The 26,271-nt window shown below is 40.0% G+C and overlaps 1 protein-coding gene across 1 annotated transcript in view; it reads left to right on the forward strand.

The window, feature by feature from the left end:
• LOC130933971 (uncharacterized) overlaps positions 1 to 22,547 on the forward strand; it is a 52,572-nt gene extending 30,025 nt beyond the window's left edge. The window contains exon 2 of the mRNA XM_057863562.1: positions 22,211 to 22,547. Coding sequence (XP_057719545.1) covers positions 22,211 to 22,547 — 337 coding nt within the window. The remainder of the gene's footprint in view (positions 1 to 22,210) is intronic.
• Positions 22,548 to 26,271: the final 3,724 nt, after the last annotated feature.

The raw sequence follows: 26,271 nt of genomic DNA on the forward strand, positions 1-26,271 counted from the left end.
TTATTTTTAGGTAGTTTTTAGTAAGATCAAGCTACTTTTAGGGATGTTTTCATTAGTTTTTATGTTAAATTCATATTTCTGGACTTTACTATGAGTTTGTGTGTTTTTCTGTGATTTCAGGTAATTTCTGGCTGAAATTGAGGGACTTGAGCAAAACTCTGAAAAAGGTTGACAAAAGGACTGCTGATGCTGTTGGAATCTGACCTCCCTGCACTCGAAATGGATTTTCTGGAGCTACAGAACTCCAAAAGGCACGCTCACAACGGCGTTGGAAAGTAGACATCCAGAGCTTTCAAGCAATATATAATAGTCTATACTTTATTCGGAAATTGACGACATAACTTGGCGTTGAACGCCAAGTACATGCTGCAGTCTGGAGTTAAACGCCAGAAAAACGTCATGATCCGGAGTTGAACGCCCAAAACACGTCGTAACTCGGAGTTCAACTCCAAGAGAAGCCTCAGCTCGTGGATTGATCAAGCTCAGCCCAAGCATACACCAAGTGGGCCCCGGAAGTGGATTTATGCATCAATTACTTACTCATGTAAACCCTAGGAGCTAGTTTATTATAAATAGAACATTTAACTATTGTATTAGACATCTTTGGTCTCATTTTTGTTTTATTCTTCATCCTAAGAGGCTATTGATCACGTTAGGGGGGCTGGCCACTCGGCCATGCCTGAACCTTTTACTTATGTATTTTCAACGGTGGAGTTTCTGCACACCATAGATTAAGGGTGTGGAGCTCTGCTGTACCTCAAGTTTTAATACAATTACTATTACTTTTTATTCAAATCTCTCTTATTCTTATTCCAAGATATTCATTCGCACCCAAGAACATGATGAATGTGATGATTATGTGATGCTCATCATCATTCTCACCTATGAACGCACGTGATTGACAACCACCTACGTTCTACATGCAACAGAGCTCGAATGTGTATCTCTTAGATTCCCCAACAGAATCTTCGTGGTATAAGCTAGATAGATGGCGGCATTTATGAGGATCCGGAAAGTCTCACCTTGTCTGTGGTATTCCGAGTAGGATCCTGGGAATCCGGAAAGTCTAACCTTGTCTGTGGTATTCCGAGTAGGATTCCGATAATGAATGACTGTGACGTGCTTCAGACTCGCAAGTGCTGGGCGTTAGTGACAGACGCAAAAGAATCAAGGGATTATATTCCAGTAGGAGCGGGAACCAACCAGTGATTAGCCGTGCTGTGACAGAGCACGTGAGCGTAGTTTTCACTGCGAGGATGGGATGTAGCCTTCGGCCAGTGTGATGCCTCCAGACGATTAGCCTTGCGAGTGACAGCCGCAGAGGACCATTTTCCAGAGAGGATACAAAGTAGCCATCGTCGAACGGTGAACCCCTATACACAGCTTGCCATGGAAAGGAGTAAGAAGGATTGAATTGAAGCAATAGGAAAGTAGGCATTCTTGAGCCATACAGTATCTCCATTCGCTTATCTGAAATTCCCACCAATGAATCTGCATAAGTATCCCTTTTATTATTTCTTTTTATTATTAATTTTCGAAACCATAAACCAATTTAATCTGCCTAACCGAGATTTACAAGGTGACCATAGCTTGTTTCATACTAACAATCTCTGTGGGATCGACCCTTACTCGCATAAGGTTTATTACTTGGACGACCCAGTACACTTGCTGGTTAGTTGAACGGAGTTGTGAATTCAACTGGTGCCATAATAATGATTTCATACAAATATAAAAGAATATGGATCACAATTTCGTCCACCAAGTTTTTGGCGCCGTTGCCGGGGATTGTTCGAGTATGGACAACTGACGGATCATCTTATTGCTCAGATTAGGTAATTTTCTTTTCAAAAAAAAAAATCTTTTTTTCAAAATTTTTCTTTTCTTTTTTTTTTCGTTTTTCCAACCATGTTTTTCGAAAAAAATTAAAATAAAGATCCAAAAAAAAAATTAGAAAATCATAAAAATCAAAAATATTTTGTGTTTCTTGTTTGAGTCTTAAGACAATTTTTAAGTTTGGTGTCAATTGCATGCTTTTAAAAATTTCTCTTGCATTTTTTTCGAAAAATCCATGCATTCATAGTGTTCTTCATGATCTTCAAGTTGTTCTTGACAAGTCTTCTTGTTTGATCTTGATGATTTCTTGTTTTGTGTTGTTTGTTGTTTTTCATGTGCATCTTGGCATTCATATTTTCCATGCATTAAAGAATTCTAAGTTTGGTGTCTTGCATGTTTTCTTTGCATTAAAAAATTTTTCAAAATCATGTTCTTGATGTTCATCATGATCTTCAAAGTGTTCTTGGTGTTCATCTTGACATTCATAGCATTCTTGCATGCATTCATGATTTTGATCTAAAAATTTCATGCATTAAGTATTTTTGTTGTTTTTCTCTCTCATAATAAAAAAAATTAAAAAATTCAAAAAAAATATCTTTTCCTTATTTCCCTCCAAATTTTCGAAATTTTGGGTTGACTTGGTCAAAAATTTTTAAAATTAGTTGTTTCTTACAAGTCAAGTCAAAATTTCAATTTTAAAAATCTTATCTTTTCAAAATCTTTTTCAAAAATCATATCTTTTTCATTTTTTTATTTATTTTATTATTTTCAAAAATTTTAAAAAAATTATTTTTCAAAAATCTTTTTCTTAGCTTTTATATCTAATTTTCGAAAATTAGCTAACAATTAATGTGATTGGTTCAAAAATTTGAAGTTTGTTACTTTCTTGTTAAGAAAGGTTCAATCTTTAAGTTCTAGAATCTTATCTTGTAGTTTCTTGTTAGTTAAGTCATTTTAAAAATTAAATCTTTTTTAAAATATCTTTTTCTTAAAAAACTTTTATCTTATCTTTTTATCTTATCCTTCTCAAAATTTTATCTTTTTCAAAATTTGATTTCAAAATATCTTATTATCTTCTTATCTTTTTAAATTTTGATTTCAAATCTTTTTTAATCAACTATCTAACTTTTTGTTTGTCTCTTATCTTTTTCAAAACCACCTAACTACTTTTCCCTCTTCAATTTTCGAAAATATCTCTCTCTTTTTCAAAAACTCTTTTTAATTGTTTTGAATTTTAATTTTAATTATATCTTATCTTTAATTTTCGAAAATTACTAACCACTTTTTCAAAATTATTTTCGAATTCTATCTCCCCCCTTTCTCTATTTAATTATTTAATTACTAATACTTCTCTTCACCTCTCTTCATCTAAAAATCCGAATTCTTCTTCACTCTCCTCCTCTTTCTTCTTCTACTAACATAAAGGAATCTCTATACTGTGACATAGAGGATTCCTCTTTTTTTTCTTGTTTTCTTCTCTTTCATATGAGCAGGAACAGGGAAAAAGGCACTCTTGTTGAAATTGATCCAGAACCTGAAAGGACTCTGAAGAGAAAATTAAGAGAAGCTAAATTACAACAATCCAGAAACAACCTTTTAGAAATTTTCGAACAAGAGAAGGAGATGGCAGCCGAAAATAATAATAATGCAAGGAGAATGCTTGGTGACTTCACAAAGCCCACGTCCAAGTTTGATGGAAGAAGCATCTCCATTCCTGCCATTGGAGCCAATAACTTTGAGCTGAAACCTCAGCTAGTTGCCTTAATGCAACAAAACTGCAAGTTTTATGGACTTCCATCTGAAGATCCCTATCAGTTTTTAACTGAGTTCTTGCAGATCTGTGAGACTGTAAAGACGAATGGGGTTGATCCTGAAGTCTACAGACTCATGCTTTTCCCTTTTGCTGTAAGAGACAGAGCTAGAGTATGGTTGGATTCACAACCTAAGGATAGCCTGGACTCATGGAATAAGCTGGTCACTGCCTTCTTGGATAAATTCTTTCCTCCTCAAAAGCTGAGCAAGCTGAGAGTGGATGTTCAACCCTTCAAACAAAAAGATGGTGAATCCCTCTATGAAGCTTGGGAAAGATACAAGCAGCTGACCAAAAGATGTCCATCTGACATGTTTTCAGAATGGACCATTTTAGATATATTCTATTATGGTCTCTCTGAATTTTCAAAAATGTCATTGGACCATTCTGCAGGTGGATCTATTCACCTGAAGAAAACGCCTGAAGAGGCTCAAGAACTCATTGACATGGTTGCAAACAACCAATTCATGTACACTTCTGAGAGGAATTCCATGAATAATGAGATACCTCAAAAGAAAGGAGTTCTTGAAATTGATACTCTGAATGCCATATTGGCTCAGAACAAAGTGTTGACTCAACAGGTCAACATGATCTCTCAAAATCTGAATGGATGGCAACATGCATCCAACAGTACTAGAGAGGCAGCTTCTGAAGAAGCTTATGATCCTGAGAACCCTGCCACGGCAGAGGTTAATTACATGGGTGAACCTTATGGAAACACCGATAACTCATCATGGAGAAATCATCCAAATTTCTCATGGAAGGATCAACAAAAGCCTCAACAAGGCTTTAACAATGGTGGACGCAACAGGATGGGCAATAGCAAGCCATATCCATCATCTTCTCAGCAACAGACAGAGAATTCTGAACAAAATACCTCTAACTTAGCCAATATAGTCTCTGATCTGTTAAAGGCCACTTTCAGTTTCATGAGTGAAACAAGATCCTCCATTAGAAATCTGGAGGCACAAGTGAGCCAGCTGAGTAAGAAAGTCATTGAAACTCCTCCCAGTATTCTCCCAAGCAATACAGAAGAGAATCCAAAAGGAGAGTGCAAAGCCATTGACATAGTCAATATGGCCGAATGCACAAGGGAGGAGGAGGACGAAAATCCTAGTGAGAAAGACCTCCTGGAACGTCCCTCAAGCAAGAAGGAGTTTCCTATTAAAGATCCAAAGGAATCTGAGGCTCACAAAGAGACCATAGAGATTCCATTAAATCTCCTTCTGCCATTCATGAGCTCTGAAGACTATTCATCCTCTGAAGAGGATGAAGATGTGACTGGAGAGCAAGTTGCTCAATATTTAGGAGCTATCATGAAGCTGAATGCCAAGTTATTTGGTAATGGGACTTGGGAAAGTGAACCTCCCTTGCTCATTAATGAACTAGATACTTGGATTCAGAAAATTCTACCTCAAAAGAAACAAGATCCTGGCAAGTTCTTAATACCTTTTACCATAGGCACCATGATCTTTGAAAAAGCTCTGTGTGATCTGGGATCAGGGATAAATCTTATGCCACTCTCTGTAATGGAAAAGCTGGGGATCATTGAGGTACAACCTGCCTTGTTCTCATTACAACTGGCAGACAAGTCATTGAGACAAGCCTATGGAATAGTAGAGGACGTGCTAGTAAAGGTTGAAGGCCTTTACATCCCTACTGATTTCATAATCTTAGACACTAGGAAGGAAGAGGATGATTGCATCATCCTTGGAAGACCTTTCCTAGCCACAGCAGGAGCTGTGATAGATATCAACAGAGGTGAATTAGTCCTTCAATTGAATGGGGACTACCTTGTGTTTAAGGCACATGGTCATCCCTCTGTGACAAAAGAGAGTAAGCATGAAGAGCTTCTCTCAGTTCAGAGTCAAGAAGAGCCCACACAGTCAAACTCTAAGTTTGGTGTTGTGAGGCCACAACCAAACTCTAAATTTGGTGTTAAGACCCCATATCCAAACTCTAAGTTTGGTGTTGGCAACTATACAACATTGACCTGATCACCTTGTGGCTCCATGAGAGCCACTGTCAAGCTATTGACATTAAAGAAGCGCTTGTTGGGAGGCAACCTAATTTTATTTATCTAATTTTATTTTATTCTATTTTATTGTTATTTTGTGTTTTATTAGGTACATGATCATGAGGAGTCACGAAAAAATCATAAAAATTAAAAACAGAATCAAAAACAGCAGAAGAAAAAATTCACACCCTGGAGGACGCACAGGCTGGCGTTCAACGCCAGTAAGATGCATCTGGCTGGCGTTCAACGCCAGAATAGAGCATCATTCTAGCGCTGAACGCCAAAAACAAGCAACGTTCTGGCGCTGAACGCCAGGAATGTGCCCAGAGAAGAAAAGCTGGCGCTGAACGCCAGAAACATGCTTTACATGGGCGTTGAACGCCCAGAATGTGCACCAATGGGCGTTTAAACGCCAGAATGATGCACGAAGGTATTTTACATGCCTATTTGGTGCAGGGATGGAATTCCTTGACACCTCAGGATCTGTGGACCCCACAGGATCACCTCAGGATCTGTGGACCCCACAGGATCACCTCAGGATCTGTGGACCCCATAGGATCCCCACCTAACATATTCCCACCTTACCTTTTAATCCTAATCACACTCTCCTATTCCCCATGCCACACTTCCCAACACTCTTCACCAATCACCGCAATTCCTCTTCCCAATTACCCCATTCACCACTCACATCCATCCACTCTTCCCCATAAACCCCACCTACCTTCAAAAATTCAAAACCAATTTCCCACCCATTCCCACCCTAAATGGCCGAATACACACTACCCCCTCTCCCTATAAATACCCTTCCATTCTACTTCATTTTCACACAACACAACCCATTCTTCTCACCCTTGGCCGAACCATCACTCCCCCTTCTCTACCATATTTTCTTCTTCTTCTTCTTCTCTTCTTTATTCTCTTGCTCGAGGGCGAGCAATATTTTAAGTTTGGTGTGGTAAAAGCATAAGCTTTTTGTTTTTCCATTACCATCAATGGCACCTAAGGCCGGAGTATCCTCTAGAAAAGGAAAAGGGAAGACAAAAGCTTCCACCTCCGAGTCATGGGAGATGGAAAGATTCATCTCCAAGAGCCATCAAGACCACTTCTATGATGTTGTGGCAAAGAAGAAGGTGATCCCTGAGGTCCCTTTCAAGCTCAAGAAAAATGAGTATCCGGAGATCCGACATGAAGTCCGAAGAAGAGGTTGGGAAGTCTTAACCAACCCCATGCAACAAGTCGGAATCTTAATGGTTCAAGAGTTCTATGCCAATGCATAGATCACTAGGAACCATGATCAAGGTATGAACCCGAGTCCAAAGAATTATCTCACAATGGTTCGGGGGAAATACTTGGATTTCAGTCCGGAAAATGTAAGGTTGGCATTCCACTTGCCCATGATGCAAGGTGATGAACGCCCCTACACTAGAAGGGTCAACTTTGATCAAAGGTTGGACCAAGTCCTTATGGACATTTGTGTGGAAGGAGCTCAATGGAAGAGAGACTCCAAAGGCAAGCCAGTCCAACTAAGAAGACTGGACCTCAAGCCTATAGCTAGAGGATGGTTGGAGTTCATTCAACGCTCCATCATTCCTACTAGCAACCGATCTGAAGTTACTGTGGATCGGGCCATCATGATTCATGGCATCATGATTGGAGAGGAAGTAGAAGTTCATGAGGTCATCTCCAATGAAATCTACAAAATAGCCGACAAGCCTTCACCCATGGCACGGCTAGCTTTTCCTCACCTTATTTTCCATCTATGTTACTCAGCTGGAGTCATCATAGAAGGAGACATCTTCATTGAAGAGGATAAGCCCATCACCAAGAAGAGGATGGAGCAAGCAAGAGAGACCCCTCACGGTTCTCAAGAGATGCATGAGGAAGCTCATCATCAAGAAATCCCTGAGATGCCTCAAGGGATGCACTTTCCTCCAAACAACTATTGGGAGCAACTCAACACTTCTTTAGAAGGTTTGAGCCACAATGTGGAACAATTAAGGGTGGAACATCATGAGCACTCCATCATTCTCCAAGAAATAAGAGAAGATCAAAGAGCAATGAGGGAGGAGCAACAAAGGCAAGGAAGGGACATAGAAGAGCTTAAGGACATTGTTGGACCTTCAAGAAGAAGACGCCACTAGAGGTGGATTCATTCTTTGTTCTTTATTTCTTTCTGTTTTTTGGTTTTTAATATTGTGTTTATCTATGTTTTGTGTCTTTATTTCATGATCATTAGTATGTAACCATGCCTTAAAGCTATGAATAAATTCCATTAATCCTTCACCTCTCTTAAAAGAAAAATGTTTTAATTCAAAAGAACAAGAAGTACATGAATTTCGAATTTATCCTTGAATTTAATTTAATTATATTGATGTGGTGACAATACTTTTTTGTTTTCTGAATGAATGCTTGAACAGTGCATATTTTTGATCTTGTTGTTTATGAATGTTAAAACTGTTGGCTCTTGAAAGAATGATGAACAAAGAGAAATGTTATTGATGATCTGAAAAATCATGAAATTGATTCTTGAAGCAAGAAAAAGCAGTGAAAAAAAAAATGGCGAAAAAAAAAGAAGGAGCAGTAGAAAAAGCCAATAGCCCTTAAAACCAAAAGGCAAGGGTAAAAAGGATCCAAGGCTTTGAGCATCAATGGATAGGAGGGCCCAAGGAAATTAAATCCAGGCCTAAGCGGCTAAATCAAGCTGTCCCTAACCATGTGCTTGTGTCATGAAGGTCCAAGTGAAAAGCTTGAGACTGAGTGGTTAAAGTCGTGATCCAAAGCAAAAGAGTGTGCTTAAGAGCTCTGGACACCACTAACTGGGGACTCTAGCAAAGCTGAGTCACAATCTGAAAAGGTTCACCCAGTTATGTGTCTGTGGCATTTATGTATCCGGTGGTAATACTGGAAAACAAAGTGCTTAGGGCCACAGCCAAGACTCATAAGTAGCTGTGTTCAAGAATCAACATGCTTAACTAGAAAAGTCAATAACACCATCCGAAATTCTAAGTTCCTAGAGAAGCCAATCATTCTAAACTTCAAAGGAAAAAGTGAGATGTCAAAACTGTTCAGAAGCAAAAATCTACAAGTCCCGCTCATCTAATTATAATTAATATTCATTGATATTCTGGAATTTATAGTATATTCTCTTCTTTTTATCCTATTTGATTTTCAGTTGCTTGGGGACAAGCAACAATTTAAGTTTGGTGTTGTGATGAGCGGATAATTTATACGCTTTTTGGCATTGTTTTTAGGTAGTTTTTAGTAAGATCAAGCTACTTTTAGGGATGTTTTCATTAGTTTTTATGTTAAATTCACATTTCTGGACTTTACTATGAGTTTGTGTGTTTTTCTGTGATTTCAGGTAATTTCTGGCTGAAATTGAGGGACTTGAGCAAAACTCTGAAAAAGGCTGACAAAAGGACTGCTGATGCTGTTGGAATCTGACCTCCCTGCACTCGAAATGGATTTTCTGGAGCTACAGAACTCCAAATGGCACGCTCTCAACGGCGTTGGAAAGTAGACATCCAGAGCTTTCTAGCAATATATAATAGTCCATACTTTATTCGGAAATTGACGACATAACTTGGCGTTGAACGCCAAGTACATGCTGCAGTCTGGAGTTAAACGCCAGAAAAACGTCATGATCCGGAGTTGAACGCCCAAAACACGTCGTAACTCAGAGTTCAACTCCAAGAGAAGCCTCATCTCGTGGATTGATCAAGCTCAGCCCAAGCATACACCAAGTGGGCCCCGGAAGTGGATTTATGCATCAATTACTTACTCATGTAAACCCTAGGAGCTAGTTTATTATAAATAGAACATTTAACTATTGTATTAGACATCTTTGGTCTCAGTTTTGTTTTATTCTTCATCCTAAGAGGCTATTGATCACGTTAGGGGGGCTGGCCACTCGGCCATGCCTGAACCTTTTACTTATGTATTTTCAACGGTGGAGTTTCTGCACACCATAGATTAAGGGTGTGGAGCTCTGCTGTACCTCAAGTTTTAATACAATTACTATTACTTTTTATTCAAATCTCTCTTATTCTTATTCCAAGATATTCATTCGCACCCAAGAACATGATGAATGTGATGATTATGTGACGCTCATCATCATTCTCACCTATGAACCCACATGATTGACAACCACCTACGTTCTACATGCAACAGAGCTCGAATGTGTATCTCTTAGATTCCTCAACAGAATCTTCGTGGTATAAGCTAGATAGATGGCGGCATTTATGAGGATCCGGAAAGTCTCACCTTGTCTGTGGTATTCCGAGTAGGATCCTGGGAATCCAGAAAGTCTAACCTTATCTGTGGTATTCCGAGTAGGATTCCGGTAATGAATGACTGTGACGTGCTTCAGACTCGCAAGTGCTGGGCGTTAGTGACAGACGCAAAAGAATCAAGGGATTCTATTCCAGTAGGAGCGGGAACCAACCAGTGATTAGCCGTGCTGTGACAGAGCACGTGAGCGTAGTTTTCACTGCGAGGATGGGATGTAGCCTTCGGCCAGTGTGATGCCTCCAGACGATTAGCCTTGCGAGTGACAGCCGCAGAGGACCATTTTCCAGAGAGGATACAAAGTAGCCATCGTCGAACGGTGAACCCCTATACACAGCTTGCCATGGAAAGGAGTAAGAAGGATTGAATTGAAGCAATAGGAAAGTAGGCATTCTTGAGCCATACAGTATCTCCATTCGCTTATCTGAAATTCCCACCAATGAATCTGCATAAGTATCCCTTTTATTATTTCTTTTTATTATTAATTTTCAAAACCATAAACCAATTTAATCTGCCTAACCGAGATTTACAAGGTGACCATAGCTTGCTTCATACCAACAATCTCTGTGGGATCGACCCTTACTCGCGTAAGGTTTATTACTTGGACGACCCAGTACACTTGCTGGTTAGTTGAACGGAGTTGTGAATTCAACTGGTGCCATAATAATGATTTCATACAAATATAAAAGAATATGGATCACAATTTCGTCCACCAAATATTAAGACGTGTTTATGTATTTGATGAGCGGATAATTTATACGCTTTTTGGCATTATTTTTAGTATGTTTTTAGTATGATTTAGTTAGTTTTTAGTATATTTTTATTAGTTTTTAATTAAAATTCACTTTTCTGGACTTTACTATGAGTTTGTGTGTTTTTCTGTGATTTCAGGTATTTTCTGGCTGAAATTGAGGGATCTGAGCAAAAATCTGATTTAGAGGCTGAAAAGGACTACAGATGCTGTTGGATTCTGACCTCCCTGCACTCGAAGTGGATTTTCTGGAGCTACAGAAGCCCAATTGGCGCGCTCTCAACGGCATTGGAAAGTAGACATTCTGGGCTTTCCAGCAATGTATAATAGTCCATACTTTGCCCGAGATTTGATGGCCCAAACCGGCGTTGCAAATCAGCCTCAGAACTTCCAACGTTTAACGATGGAACTGGCATAAAACTTGGAGTTAAACGCCCAAACTGGTAAAAGCTGGCGTTTAACTCCAGAAAAGGTCTCTACACATGAAAGCTTCAATGCTCAGCCCAAGCACACACCAAGTGGGCCCGGAAGTGGATTTTTCTGTCATTTACTCATTTCTGTAAACCTTAGGTTACTAGTTCACTATTAATAGAATCTTTTGACACTGTATCTGTACCTCATGACACTTTACACGTTTCTTTGTGTACTTCTGACAGCATGAGTCTCTAAACCCCATGGTTGGGGGTGAGGAGCTCTGCTGTGTCTTGATGGATTAATGCAACTACTACTGTTTTTCATTCAATCATGCTTGCTTCTATTCCAAGATATTACTTGTTCTTAGACCGGATGAATGTGATGATCCGTGACACTCATCATCATTCTCAACTATGAACGTGTGCCTGACAACCACCTCCGTTCTACCTTAGATTAAGTAGATATCTCTTGGATTCTTTAACCGGAATCTTCATGGTATAAGCTAGAATTGATGGCGGCATTCAAGAGAATCCGGAAGGTCTAAACCTTGTCCGTGGTATTCTGAGTAGGATTCAATGATTGAATGACTGTGACGAGCTTCAAACTCCTGAGGACTGGGCGTTAGTGACAGACGCAAAAGAATCACTGGATTCTATTCCGGCCTGATTGAGAACCGACAGATGGATAGCCGTGCCGTGACAGGGTGCGTTGAACATTTCCAATGAGAGGATGGGAGGTAGCCACTGACAACGGTGGAACCCTACATACAGCTTGCCATGGAAGGAGCCTTGCGTGCTTGAAGAAGAAGACAGTAGGAAAGCAGAGATTCAGAAGATGGAGCATCTCCAAAACCTCAACCTATTCTCCATTACTGCAAAACAAGTACTTATTTCATGTTCTTTTGCTTTTCACAATCAATCCTAGTAATTTCTGATATCCTGACTAAGATTTACAAGATAACCATAGCTTGCTTCAAGCCGACAATCTTCGTGGGATCGACCCTTACTCACGTAAGGTATTACTTGGACGACCCAGTGCACTTGCTGGTTAGTTGTGCGGGATTGCAAAAGTGTGATTGCAATTTCGTGCACCAAGTTTTTGGCACCGTTGCCGGGGATTGTTCGAGTTTGGACAACTGACGGCTTATCTTGTTGCTTAGATTAGGACTGTTTTATTTTTGTTGGTTTAGAGTCTTTTAAGTTGAGTCTAGTTTCATATTTTAAGTTTGGTGTCAATTGCATGCTTTTGTTTTTCTTTTAATTTTCGATTTTGCATGTCTTCAGTCCCTTTTTGATCCGTAAAAATTCTAAGTTTGGTGTCCTCTTTGTGTTTTTCCCTAAAAAATTTTCGAAAATTAGTGTTTGATTTCCTAAAAATTTTAAGTTTGGTGTCATTTTGTTGTTTTTCTCTTTCTTCATCTCAAAAATCAAATCTTTTTCATAAAAATTTTTCAATCATATCTTTCTAATTGCTATTTTCAAAATCTTTTTAATTAACTAATTGATTCAGTTCTCAATTTGCTTGGATCTTATTTTCTTTTTAATTTTCGAATTTTTATCTTAATTTCCTTTTGTTTTATTTTATTTCTTCGGTTAATTCAAAAAAAAAAAACAAAATTTATCTATTTGCAATCCATATCATTTCCCTTTATCCATTATGGACATAAGTGGGATTGATCAGTCCAAAAGGACTCTGGGGTCATATGCTAACCCCATTACAGCTGCATATGGGAGTAGCATCTGTACACCTCCCATCAAAGCAAGCAGCTTTGAACTAAACCCTCAACTCATTATCATAGTGCAGCAAAATTGCCAGTATTCCGGTCTTCCACAGGAAGAACCTACTGAGTTTCTGGCACAGTTCTTACAAATTGCTGACACAGTACATGATAAAGAGGTAGATCAGGATGTCTACAGACTATTACTGTTTCCATTTGCTGTAAAAGATCAAGCTAAAAGGTGGTTGAATAACCAACCTACAGCAAGCATAAAGACATGGAAACAGTTATCAGACAAATTCCTGAATCATTTTTACCCTCCAAAGAGGATGACACAGCTAAGGCTGGACATCCAAGGCTTTAAACAAGAGGATAATGAATCCCTTTATAATGCCTGGGAGAGGTATAGAAGTATGCTAAGAAAATGCCCCTCTGAAATATTTTCAGAATGGGTACAGTTAGACATCTTCTACTATGGACTAACAGAAAAAGCTCAGATGTCTCTAGACCACTCAGCTGGTGGATCTATCCACATGAGGAAGACAATTGAAGAAGCTCAAGAGCTTATAGACACTGTTGCTAGAAATCAATATTTGTACTCTAGCAATGAGTTCTCTCCAAAAGAGGAAGTCATGGCAGTAGTCACTGACCCTAATCCTCAAGAACAGATGATTGAGCTTAATCAACAAATGCTCCTGATGACAGAACAGTTAGCAGAATTTAAAGAGATGCTCCATGAAACTAAAGTTGCTAACAAGAACATAGAACTGCAATTGAATCAAGCAAAACAGCAAATATCTAAACAGATAACAGAGGAATGTCAAGCAGTTCAACTGAGGAGTGGGAAGACACTGGATACCACTGCTCAAAAGAGCAAAAAGCCAAACAAGGAACAATTGACAGAGGATAACCAAACCACTGTTCAAAATCCCTCTGAGGACAGTAAGAGCCCAGAGAGGAATGTTATTGGCGTTCAAACGCCAGAAAGGGAAGGGAAGCTGGCGTTAAACGCCCATTCCTTACCCAGTTCTGGCGTTCAAACACCAGAAAAGGGGGAAAAGTTGGCGTTAAACGCCTATTTTCCACCCAATCCTGGCGTTCAGACGCCAAGGGAGGATCAGACACCTGAGAGTGCTGACAGTAATCCCTCTAAAAAGGCTTCTTCAACCACTTCTGTAAGGAATAAACCTGCAGCATCTAAGGTTGAAGAATATCAAGCCAAGATGCCTTATCCTCAGAAACTCCGCAAAGCGGAACAGGATAAGCAATTTGCCCGCTTTGCAGACTATCTAAGGACTCTTGAAATAAAGATTCCATTTGCAGAGGCACTTGAGCAAATACCTTCTTATGCTAAGTTCATGAAAGAGATCCTAAGTCATAAGAAGGATTGGAGAGAAACTGAAAAAGTGTTTCTCACTGAAGAATGCAGTGCAGTCATTCTGAAAAGCTTACCAGAAAAGCTTCAAGATCCAGGAAGCTTTATGATACCATGCACATTAGAAGGTGTTTGCACCAAGATAGCCCTATGTGATCTTGGAGCAAGCATCAATCTAATACCTGCATCCACTATCAGAAAGCTTGGGTTGACTGGAGAAGTCAAACCAACCCGGATATGCCTCCAACTTGCTGATGGCTCCATTAAATATCCATCAGGCATAATAGAGGATATGATTGTCAAGGTTGGGCCATTTGCCTTTCCAACTGACTTTGTGGTGCTGGAAATGGAAGAGCACAAAAGTGCAACTCTCATTCTAGGAAGACCCTTCCTAGCAACTGGACGAACTCTCATTGATGTACACAAAGGGGAAGTAACCCTGAGAGTCAATGAGGATGAGTTCAAGTTGAATGCTGTAAAAGCTATGCAGCATCCAGACACACCAAATGACTGCATAGGCACTGACATTATTGACTCTCTGGTAGAAGAGATCAATATGACTGAAAGCCTAGAATCAGAGCTTGAAGACATCTTCAAGGATGTTCAACCTGATCAAGAAGAACCACAGGAAACAAAGGAATTTTCGAAAATTCCTCAGGAGGAGGATAAACCTCCCAAACCTGAACTCAAACCACTACCACCATCCCTGAAATATGCATTTCTGGGAGAGGGTGAAACTTTTCCAGTGATTATAAGCTCTGCTTTAAATCCACAGGAAGAGGAAGCACTGATTCAAGTGCTGAGGACACACAAGACAGCTCTTGGGTGGTCCATAAGTGATCTTAAGGGCATTAGCCCAGCTAGATGCTTGCACAAGATCCTATTGGAGGATAATGCCAAACCAGTGGTCCAACCACAGAGGAGGCTAAATCCAGCCATGAAGGAGGTGGTGCAGAAAGAGGTCACTAAATTACTGGAGGCTGGGATTATTTATCCTATTTCTGATAGCCCCTGGGTGAGCCCTGTCCAAGTTGTCCCCAAAAAGGGAGGCATGACAGTGGTTCATAATGAAAAAAATGAACTGGTTCCTACAAGAACAGTCACAGGGTGGCGTATGTGTATTGACTACAGAAGGCTCAATACAGCTACCAGAAAGGATCATTTTCCTTTACCATTCATAGACCAAATGCTAGAAAGACTAGCTGGTCATGATTATTACTGCTTTTTGGATGGCTATTCAGGTTACAACCAAATTGCAGTAGATCCTCAGGACCAAGAGAAAACAGCATTTACTTGCCCTTCTGGCGTGTTTGCCTACAGGAGGATGCCTTTTGGTCTGTGTAATGCTCCTGCAACCTTTCAGAGATGCATGTTATCCATCTTCTCTGATATGGTGGAGAAATTCCTGGAAGTCTTCATGGATGACTTCTCAGTATATGGAGACTCATTCAGCTCCTGTCTTAATCACCTAGCATTTGTCCTGAAAAGGTGCCAAGAGACTAACCTGGTTTTAAACTGGGAGAAATGTCACTTTATGGTAACTGAAGGAATTGTCCTTGGGCACAAAATTTCAAGCAGGGGAATAAAGGTGGATAAGGCAAAGGTAGAGGTAATTGAAAAATTACCACCACCTGCCAATGTTAAGGCAATCAGAAGCTTTCTGGGACATGCAGGATTTTACAGAAGGTTCATAAAGGATTTTTCGAAAATTGCAAAACCTTTAAGTAACCTGCTAGCTGCTGACACACCATTTGTGTTTGACACACAGTGTCAGCAGGCGTTTGAGACCCTGAAAGCTAAGCTGGTCACAGCACCAGTCATCTCTGCACCAGATTGGACATTGCCATTTGAATTAATGTGTGATGCCAGTGACCATGCCATTGGTGCAGTGTTGGGACAGAGGCATAACAAGCTTCTACACGTCATTTATTATGCCAGCCGTGTTCTAAATGACGCACAGAAGAATTACACAACCACAGAAAAAGAGTTACTTGCAGTGGTCTATGCCATTGACAAGTTTAGATCCTATCTAGTGGGATCCAAGGTGATTGTGTACGCTGACCATGCTGCTCTTAAATACTTACTCACAAAGCAGGATTCAAAACCCAGGCTAATAAGATGGGTGTTGCTTCTGCAAGAGTTTGATATAGAAATAAGAGACAGAAAAGGGACAGAGAACCAGGTAGCTGATCATCTGTCCCGAATAGAACCAGTAGCTGGGGCGTCCCTCCCTTCTACTGAGATCTCTGAGACCTTCCCAGATGAGCAACTCTTTGCCATTCAGGAAGCTCCATGGTTTGCAGACATTGCAAACTATAAAGCTGTGAGGTTCATACCCCAGGAGTACAGCAGAGTGCAAAGAAAGAAATTAATTTTAGATGCCAAGTACTACTTATGGGATGAGCCATATCTCTTTAAGAGATGTGCAGACGGAATGATCCGTAGATGTGTACCCAAAGAAGAAGCACAAAGGATCCTATGGCATTGCCATGGATCACAGTATGGAGGACATTTTGGAAGTGAGCGAACAGCCACTAAAGTCCTCCAATGTGGCTTCTACTGGCCTACTCTATATAAAGATTCCCGAGAGTTTGTGCGTAACTGTGACAGTTGCCAAAGAGCTGGTAACTTACCTCACGGATATGCCATGCCTCAACAAGGGATATTAGAGATAGAATTGTTTGATGTATGGGGAATTGACTTCATGGGTCCATTCCCACCATTATACTCAAACACTTACATTCTGGTGGCAGTGGACTATGTATCTAAGTGGGTAGAAGCAATTGCTACACCCACTAATGATACCAAGACCGTGCTAAAATTCCTCCAGAAACACATCTTCAGCAGGTTTGGGGTTCCCAGAGTACTAATCAGTGACGGGGGCACTCATTTCTGCAATAGACAGCTATACTCTGCTATGGTCAGATATGGAATTAGCCACAAGGTAGCAACTCCGTATCATCCACAGACAAATGGGCAAGCTGAAGTCTCTAACAGAGAACTAAAAAGAATCCTAGAACGAACTGTGATAGCCCGAAGAAAGGATTGGGCAAGGAGTTTGGATGATGCTCTGTGGGCATACAGAACAGCATTCAAGACTCCTATAGGAACCTCTCCATACCAAATGGTGTATGGGAAGGCCTGTCATCTGCCCGTGGAACTGGAACATAAAGCCTACTGGGCAACCAGATTCCTAAACATGAATGCTCAGTTAGCTGGAGAAAAAAGATTGCTCCAGCTGAATGAGCTAGAAGAGTTCAGACTCAATGCCTTTGAAAATGCAAAAATTTATAAGGAAAAGGCAAAGAAATGGCATGACAAGAAGTTGTCAACCAGAGTCTTTGAGCCAGGACAAAAAGTTCTGCTCTTCAACTCTAGGCTCAAATTGTTTCCAGGAAAACTTAAATCCCGGTGGAGGGGTCCGTATGTGATTACAAGAGTGTCACCATATGGATATGTTGAGCTTCAGGATATTGATTCTGACAAGAAGTTCATTGTTAATGGATAAAGAATCAAGCATTATCTTGAAGGCAATTTTGAGCAGGAATACTCAAAACTGAGACTTGAGTGATTCTCAGTAAAGGTCCAGCTAAAGACAGTAAAGAAGCGCTTGCTGGGAGGCAACCCAGTCATTAGTAGGTCATATGTTTTGTTCTTACAGAGGCAAGTATCAAAAATGAAGGAATTCACAGAGTTACAGAAGGATTCAGCGCAAAAAGCAGAGAAAAAGAGCTTACTGGCGAAAAAACGCCAGTAAGGGGCATTTTGGGTGTTAAACGCCAGAATGGGCACCATTCTGGGCGTTTAACGCCAGTAAAGGTGCCATTTTGATGAGCGGATAATTTATACGCTTTTTGGCATTATTTTTAGTATGTTTTTAGTATGATTTAGTTAGTTTTTAGTATATTTTTATTAGTTTTTAGTTAAAATTCACTTTTCTGGACTTTACTATGAGTTTGTGTGTTTTTCTGTGATTTCAGGTATTTTCTGGCTGAAATTGAGGGATCTGAGCAAAAATCTGATTTAGAGGCTGAAAAGGACTGCAGATGCTGTTGGATTCTGACCTCCCTGCACTCGAAGTGGATTTTCTGGAGCTACAGAAGCCCAATTGGCGCGCTCTTAACGGCATTGGAAAGTAGACATCCTGGGCTTTCCAGCAATGTATAATAGTCCATACTTTGCCCGAGATTTGATGGCCCAAACCGGCGTTGCAAATCAGCCTCAGAACTTCCAGCGTTTAACGCTGGAACTGGCATAAAACTTGGAGTTAAACGCCCAAACTGGCATAAAAGCTGGCGTTTAACTCCAGAAAAGGTCTCTACACATGAAAGCTTCAATGCTCAGCCCAAGCACACACCAAGTGGGCCCGGAAGTGGATTTTTCTGTCATTTACTCATTTCTGTAAACCTTAGGTTACTAGTTCACTATTAATAGAATCTTTTGACACTGTATCTGTACCTCATGACACTTTACACGTTTCTTTGTGTACTTCTGACAGCATGAGTCTCTTAACCCCATGGTTGGGGGTGAGGAGCTCTGCTGTGTCTTGATGGATTAATGCAACTACTACTGTTTTTCATTCAATCATGCTTGCTTCTATTCCAAGATATTACTTGTTCTTAGACCGGATGAATGTGATGATCCGTGACACTCATCATCATTCTCAACTATGAACGTGTGCCTGACAACCACCTCCGTTCTACCTTAGATTAAGTAGATATCTCTTGGATTCTTTAACCGGAATCTTCGTGGTATAAGCTAGAATTGATGGCGGCATTCAAGAGAATCTGGAAGGTCTAAACCTTGTCTGTGGTATTCTGAGTAGGATCCAATGATTGAATGACTGTGACGAGCTTCAAATTCCTGAGGGCTGGGCGTTAGTGACAGACGCAAAAGAATCACTGGATTCTATTCCGGCCTGATTGAGAACCGACAGATGGATAGCCGTGCCGTGACAGGGTGCGTTGAACATTTCCAATGAGAGGATGGGAGGTAGCCACTGACAACGGTGAAACCCTACATACAGCTTGCCATGGAAGGAGCCTTGCGTGCTTGAAGAAGAAGACAGTAGGAAAGCAGAGATTCAGAAGATGGAGCATCTCCAAAACCTCAACCTATTCTCCATTACTGCAAAACAAGTACTTATTTCATGTTCTTTTGCTTTTCACAATCAATCCTGGTAATTTCTGATATCCTGACTAAGATTTACAAGATAACCATAGCTTGCTTCAAGCCGACAATCTCCGTGGGATCGACCCTTACTCACGTAAGGTATTACTTGGACGACCCAGTGCACTTGCTGGTTAGTTGTGCGGGATTGCAAAAGTGTGATTGCAATTTCGTGCACCAGTATTCAATACCTTAATCATATGCAATGAAAAAGAAGAAAAAAATATTAAGAAAAGAAAAATAGAAAAAGAAAAAAGAGAAAAAGAAAAGAAAAAGAGTAGAAAAATAAAAAGGGGACAAAATGCCCCAAAGTAAATGGCAATAGCAATGCATATGTACTATACCCAAAACTTGGAATGCATAAATATGTAGCAAACACAGTAAATGGGTAGTTAGGCTTTATATTATGATTACATGGATTGTCTTAAGTTAGGTGAGAAGTTTAAGTTAATTAAGGATTCAGATTTTAGTCCACTTGACCAAATACAATCCTACCTTGACCTTGACCCCATTACAACCCTCAAAAGACCTCTTGATTTGTGTATTGGTGCATTAAACTTCTATTGATTGATAGAAGAAGAGCAAGTCTTAGAAAGCAAGGTTAGTAGAGAATTTAGAGAATCGAACCTCAAACACTTGAGTGATTAGAGTGTATACACTTCCAGTGAGGGTTCGATGCTCGATTCCCTGTTCCTGGCTTTCATAAGCTATTTTCTTTTGCAAATTTACTTGTACCTTATTTTATGATTTGAATTAGTGAGATCTAGTTCATATTTCTTCTTGAAGGATTTGTTTACTTTTAACTAACTAGGTAAAAGCATTTTGCATGTAGTTGCATTCATATAAATAGGTTGCATTTCATACATCCTACCATTCCTCTTCACTCTTTACAGCTTCTCTTGAGCTACGCATGAGGGCATGCTAATGTTTAAGTGTGGGGAGGTTGATAAACTACTATTTTATAATTTATATTATGCTCAATTGAGTGATTTCTATCAAGTCTTTGCTCACTTATTCATATAAATTGCATGGTTTTACAATTCCATCCTTATTCCTTAATATATGTGAAAATATGTTTCCTAGACCATAAAATTATTAATTTTAATTATTCTTTATTACCATTCGATGCCGTGATCTGTGTGTTGAGTATTTTTAGGCTTTATAGAGCAGGAATGGCTTAGAAAACAAGAAGGAAACATGCAAAAGTGGAAGGAACGCGCGAAATTAAAGTTTTAAAGGAAATGGCAGCGACGCGCACACATGGACGACGCGGACGCGTGACTCGCGTAGAAACTAAGCAACGCGCACGCGTGGACGATGCGGACACATGCCTAGCGCAAAGCACGAGCAATGCGTACGCATGACTGACGCGTACGCGTGAGAAGGAAAACTTCCAAATGATGCGCACGCGTGACCCACACGCACGCGTGATAGACGTCACGTGTAGAAAGTTGCAGAATTCGCCCCTAGCAATTTCTGGACCCTTTTTCGGCCCAAATCCAAGCCCAGAAAACACAGATTAGAGGCTATAAAGTGGGGGAATACATCCATTCAACACACAACATTCATAATTCATAAATTTAGGTTTTTAGATGTAATTTCTAGAAAGAGAGGCTCTCTCCTCTCTCTTAGGATTTAGGATTTAGGATTTCTATTAGTTTTAGGATTATTCTTCTTCATTCCAGGTTCAATGTTACTTTAATTTAAGTTTCTCTTCTACTTTTAGATATTCTAATGCTTTTACTTGTATTTGACTCATGTTGTCCAATTGGCTTATGAACCATTTCATGTTAGATTTGAATTTATGTTTAAATATAATTTGAGGTATTTTAGATTTATGATTTTTACTTAGCTTTTTATATTCTTGGCTTTAATTGATGAATTGATTAATTGGAGACACTTGAGTTATCAAACTCATTGTGATTGATAATTGTTATCTTTGCCAACTAATTTTAATTCCAATAACTCTAATCTTTTCTTAGGAATTGACTAGGATATGTGGAATCAAATTGATTCATCCACTTAACTTACCTTCATAGTTAGAGGTTAATAAGGTGGGAGCAAAATCCAATTCTCATAATAATTGATAAGGATAACTAGGATAGGACGTCCAATTTTCAAATCTTGTCAAGAGTTTTTCTAGTTATTAAATTATTTTTTCTGCAATTTATTTTCCATGTTCAACCTTTCAAAAACCCAAAAATATTGTTTTCTATAACCAATAATAAATCATACTTCCCTGCAATTCCTTGAGAAGACGATCCGAGGTTTAAATACTTTGGTTATAAATTTTATTGGGTTTTGTTACTTGTGACAACCAAACTTTTGTACGAAAGGATTCTTTGTTGGTTTAGAAACTATACTTACAACGCGATTATTTTTGTGAAATTCTTTACCGGCAAAAGTCCGTTCGTCACCTGCCACTCCTCTGAGAGTGGTGGACATTTTGACCCTCAAAGAACAGCTAGAAAAAATTTAGACTGTGGATTCTGATGGCTTACTCTTTTTAAAGATGCTGCTGCCTTCTATAAATCTTGTTCCCCATGCCAGAGGTTTGGTAATATATCCAAGAGGGATAAAATGCCCCAACAAATTATGCTATTCTGTGAGATTTTTTTATGTTTGGGGTATTGAGTTCATGGGTCCATTTCCCAACACTAGCAGTTTCTTATATATATATTGTTAGCTGTAGATTATGTTTCCAAATGGGTGGAAGCAATTCCCACCCGTACTGATAATGCTAACACTGTTGTCTCCTTTGTTAGAAACCATATTATCTGTCGCTTTGGATCACCACGAGCAATTGTAAGTGATCCAGGCACTCACTTTTGTAACAGGAGATTAGCAGGACTACTGAAGAAGCATGGGATTGTCCACAAGGTAGCAACTGCCTACCATCCACAGACTAGCGGACAAGCAGAGGTGTCTAACAGGGAGATAAAGCGTATATTGGAGAAGATAGTCAAGCCTCATAGGAAGGACTGTAGCACGAGGCTACAAGATGCGCTATGGGCATATCGGACAGCATACAAGACACCAATCGGGATGAGCCCCTTCCGCCTAGTATACGGAAAGGCTTGCCACCTCCCTGTGGAGGTGGAACACAAGGCATTTTGGGCAGTGAGAGAAATCAACATGGAATCTAAGAAGGCCGGAGCTGAAAGGAAAATGTAACTACAAGAATTAGAGAACCTTCGCCTAGAAGCATACGATAACTCCAAGCTATATGAAGAAAAGATAAATGTTGTGCATGATAAGCACATTAAAAGGAGAGAGTTCAGACTTGGGGAATTAGTTCTCCTTTACAACTCAAAGCTGTGGCTCATGCCAGGCAAGTTGAGATCAAGGTGGGAAGGTCCCTATAGAGTAGAGAAGGCTGAACTATACGGAGTCTTTCACTTGAGTCATCCTTCAAGCTCCGAATTCATCAAGGTCAATGGACATCGCTTGAAGCTATATCATGGTGAGAAGATGAAGAAAAACAAGGAGCTAGAGATCTTCCTCTTGGAGGATCCACCAACAGTAGAAGACTGAGCTAGTGGACCATCCAACTTAAGGACGTTAAAGCAAAGTGCTGGGTGGGAGACAACCCACCATGGTATGATCGTTCCTCTCTTCTTAGTTTTTATTCTTCGTGATTCTTCTTATTATTTCTGCATATAGCCTGCATCGGCATCTGCATTATCAAAAATAGGGTAAAAAAAAGGGATCGACGCGCCAGCGCCTAGTGCGCGTCCGCGTCCCTTGTGACTGCGAATTGGGCGAAATTGAACAGAAAGTGGCATGTGAGATGGGCAGAAAACGTGCCTTAGGCACCATCCAGCCCACGCGCATGCGTACTGTACGCGTGCGCGCTGTTTACTCTCTTAGCGACCGGCGCATCTGCGCTAAAGGCGCGTCCGCGTCGATGTCGAAATTGACGTAAACCGTGTTTGGCCAGAGAGTTGTGCTGGTCCGGGGCGGGTACTGTGCTAGAAGCACAAAGTGACCTGCGTGTACGCACACCTGGCGCCTACGGGTACTTTTCCCCACCTGGTATCCATGCGTGCACGCACATGCTGCGCGCGCGTTGATGGAAATTTTTAAAATACCTCAAAGATTACATTAGGTTGTGCGTGCGCAGGGCTGCCCTCGCGCTAGAGGCACCACCTTCGTGACGCAGGCGCAGTAGGTGCATCCGCGTCCCTTCCCTTCTGTGCAAACGCACACAGTGTGCGATCGCGTCGGTGGTGCCGCCTTACTCACTCCTTACACCGCCCAGTTTTCAACCCCCTCCCTCCCAAAATTCTAATTCTTTCTTTCTTTTTCTTTCCTCTTTCTTCTCCACTCTTCTTTCTCTTCTTTCTTTACTATTTTCTTCTTCCTTTTCCTTTTCTCATATTTTCTCAAACCCACATTCTACATTACTTCCCACTATCACCTTCTTCTCAAGGTTCTTCTTTCTACTTTCCTTTTCCTCCTCTTCTTATTTATCTATTTTTGCATTACTCTACTTGGTGTTAGATATCTTAATGGGTGATTTCTTCTATAATTGCTTGTGATTATTATTATGGAGTTGTTTGACAATTAATATTAATTAATTTTGGGATACTTGCATGTTCCAATTTAATTCTTTCCCTATCATGTAACCATACAATTAGGCTCAAAATCTTATTGGGTTGTGTGTTCTAGCTCTAAATCTTGTTCCAATTAGTTGCATGTGTACTCTGCTTGGTTGAAAAATAATAAGTTCTTTTCAAAGATCCTATTTTTGAAAATTTCACTAATTTAAACCAAAATCCTATGCTAAACTTCTTTGAAGACTGTAAATTGGAACATGGTTTAGAGCTAGAACACACAACCCAGTAAGATTTTGAGCCTAATTGTATGGCTACATTATTTAACCATTATTTTTATTCTTGTGTGTTTTCTCTCCTCTATGATTGCAATCTATGGTTTGTTCCATTCTATATGTCCATTATTTAATGTATTCATACATATGTATGATTGAGGACATCATTTGTTATTAGCTCACTGATGAGCGGATAATTTATACGCTTTTTGGCATTGTTTTTAGGTAGTTTTTAGTAAGTTCAAGCTACTTTTAGGGATGTTTTCATTAGTTTTTATGTTAAATTCACATTTCTGGACTTTACTATGAGTTTGTGTGTTTTTCTGTAATTTCAGGTAAATTCTGGCTGAAATTGAGGGACTTGAGCAAAACTCTGAAAAAGGCTGACAAAAGGACTGCTGATGCTGTTGGAATCTGACCTCCCTGAACTCGAAATGGATTTTCTGGAGCTACAGAACTCCAATTGGCGCTCTCTTAACAGCGTTGGAAAGTAGACATCCAGGGCTTTCCAGCAATATATAATAATCCATACTTTATTCGGAAATTGACGACGTAACTTGGCGTTGAACGCCAAGTACATGCTGCTGTCTAGAGTTAAACGCCAGAAAAACGTCATGATCCGGAGTTGAACGCCCAAAACACGTCATAACTTGGAGTTCAACTCCAAGAGAAGCCTCAGCTCGTGGATAGATCAAGCTCAGCCCAAACATACACCAAGTGGGCCCCGGAAGTGGATTTATGCATCAATTACTTACTCATGTAAACCCTAGGAGCTAGTTTATTATAAATAGAACATTTAACTAATGTATTAGATATCTCTTGACCATTCGGTCTTTTGATCACCTTCTAGGGGACTGGCCATTCAGCCATGCCTGAACCTTTCACTTATGTATTTTCAACAGTGGAGTTTCTGCACACCATAGATTAAGGGTGTGGAGCTCTGCTGTACCTCAAGTTTCAATACAGTTACTATTACTTTCTATTCAATTCTCTTTTATTCTTATTCCAAGATATACGTTGCACAACACTTTGATGAATGTGATGATCCGTGACACTCATCATCATTCTCACTTATGAACGCGCGTGATTGACAACCACTTCCGTTCTACTCTAGGCCGGGCGCATATCTCTTAGATTCCCCAACAGAATCTTCGTGGTATAAGCTAGATAGATGGCGGCATTCATGGGGATCCGGAAAGTCTAACCTTGTCTGTGGTATTCCGAGTAGGATTCCGGTATTGAATGACTGTGACGAGCTTCAAACTCCTGAAGGCTGGGCGTTAGTGACAAACGCAAAAGAATCAATGGATTCTACTCCAACCTGATTGAGAACCGACAGATGATTAGCCGTGCTGTGACAGAGCATTTGGACCATTTTCACTGAGAGGATGGGATGTAGCTATCAACAAGGGTGATGCCTCCAGACGATTAGCCGTGCAGTGACAGCGCATAGGACCATTTTCCCGAGAGGATTAAAAGTAGCCATTGATGATGGTGATGCCCTACATACAGCTTGCCATGGAAAGGAGTAAGAAGAATTGGAAGAGCGAGTAGTGAAGTAGAGTTTCAAGAGGAGCACAGCATCTCCATACGCCTATCTGAAATTCCCACTCTTGATTTACATAAGTATTTCTATCCCTTTTTATTTTCTATTTATTCCATTAATCAAATTTAAACTAATAATCCAATTATCCTTGAATCGCCTGACTGAGATTTGCAAGGTGACCATAGCTTGCTTCATACCAACAATCTATGTGGGATCGACCCTTACTCGCGTAAGGTTTATTACTTGGATGACCCAGTACACTTGCTGGTTAGTTGAACGGAGTTGTGAATTCAAATAAAGCCAATTATTAAATTTCATACAAGTACAAAGAGCATGTGATCACAATTTCGTCCACCAAGTTTTTGGCGCCGTTGCCGGGGATTGTTCGAGTATGGACAACTGACGGTTCATCTTGTTGCTCAGATTAGGTAATTTTCTTTTCAAAAATCTTTTTCAAAAATTTTCTTCTATTTTTCGTTTTTCCAAAACTTTATTTTCGAAAAAAAAAATTAATAAAAATC

This window comes from Arachis stenosperma, chromosome 6 (genome assembly GCF_014773155.1).
Source record: "Arachis stenosperma cultivar V10309 chromosome 6, arast.V10309.gnm1.PFL2, whole genome shotgun sequence".
NCBI lineage: Eukaryota > Viridiplantae > Streptophyta > Magnoliopsida > Fabales > Fabaceae > Arachis > Arachis stenosperma.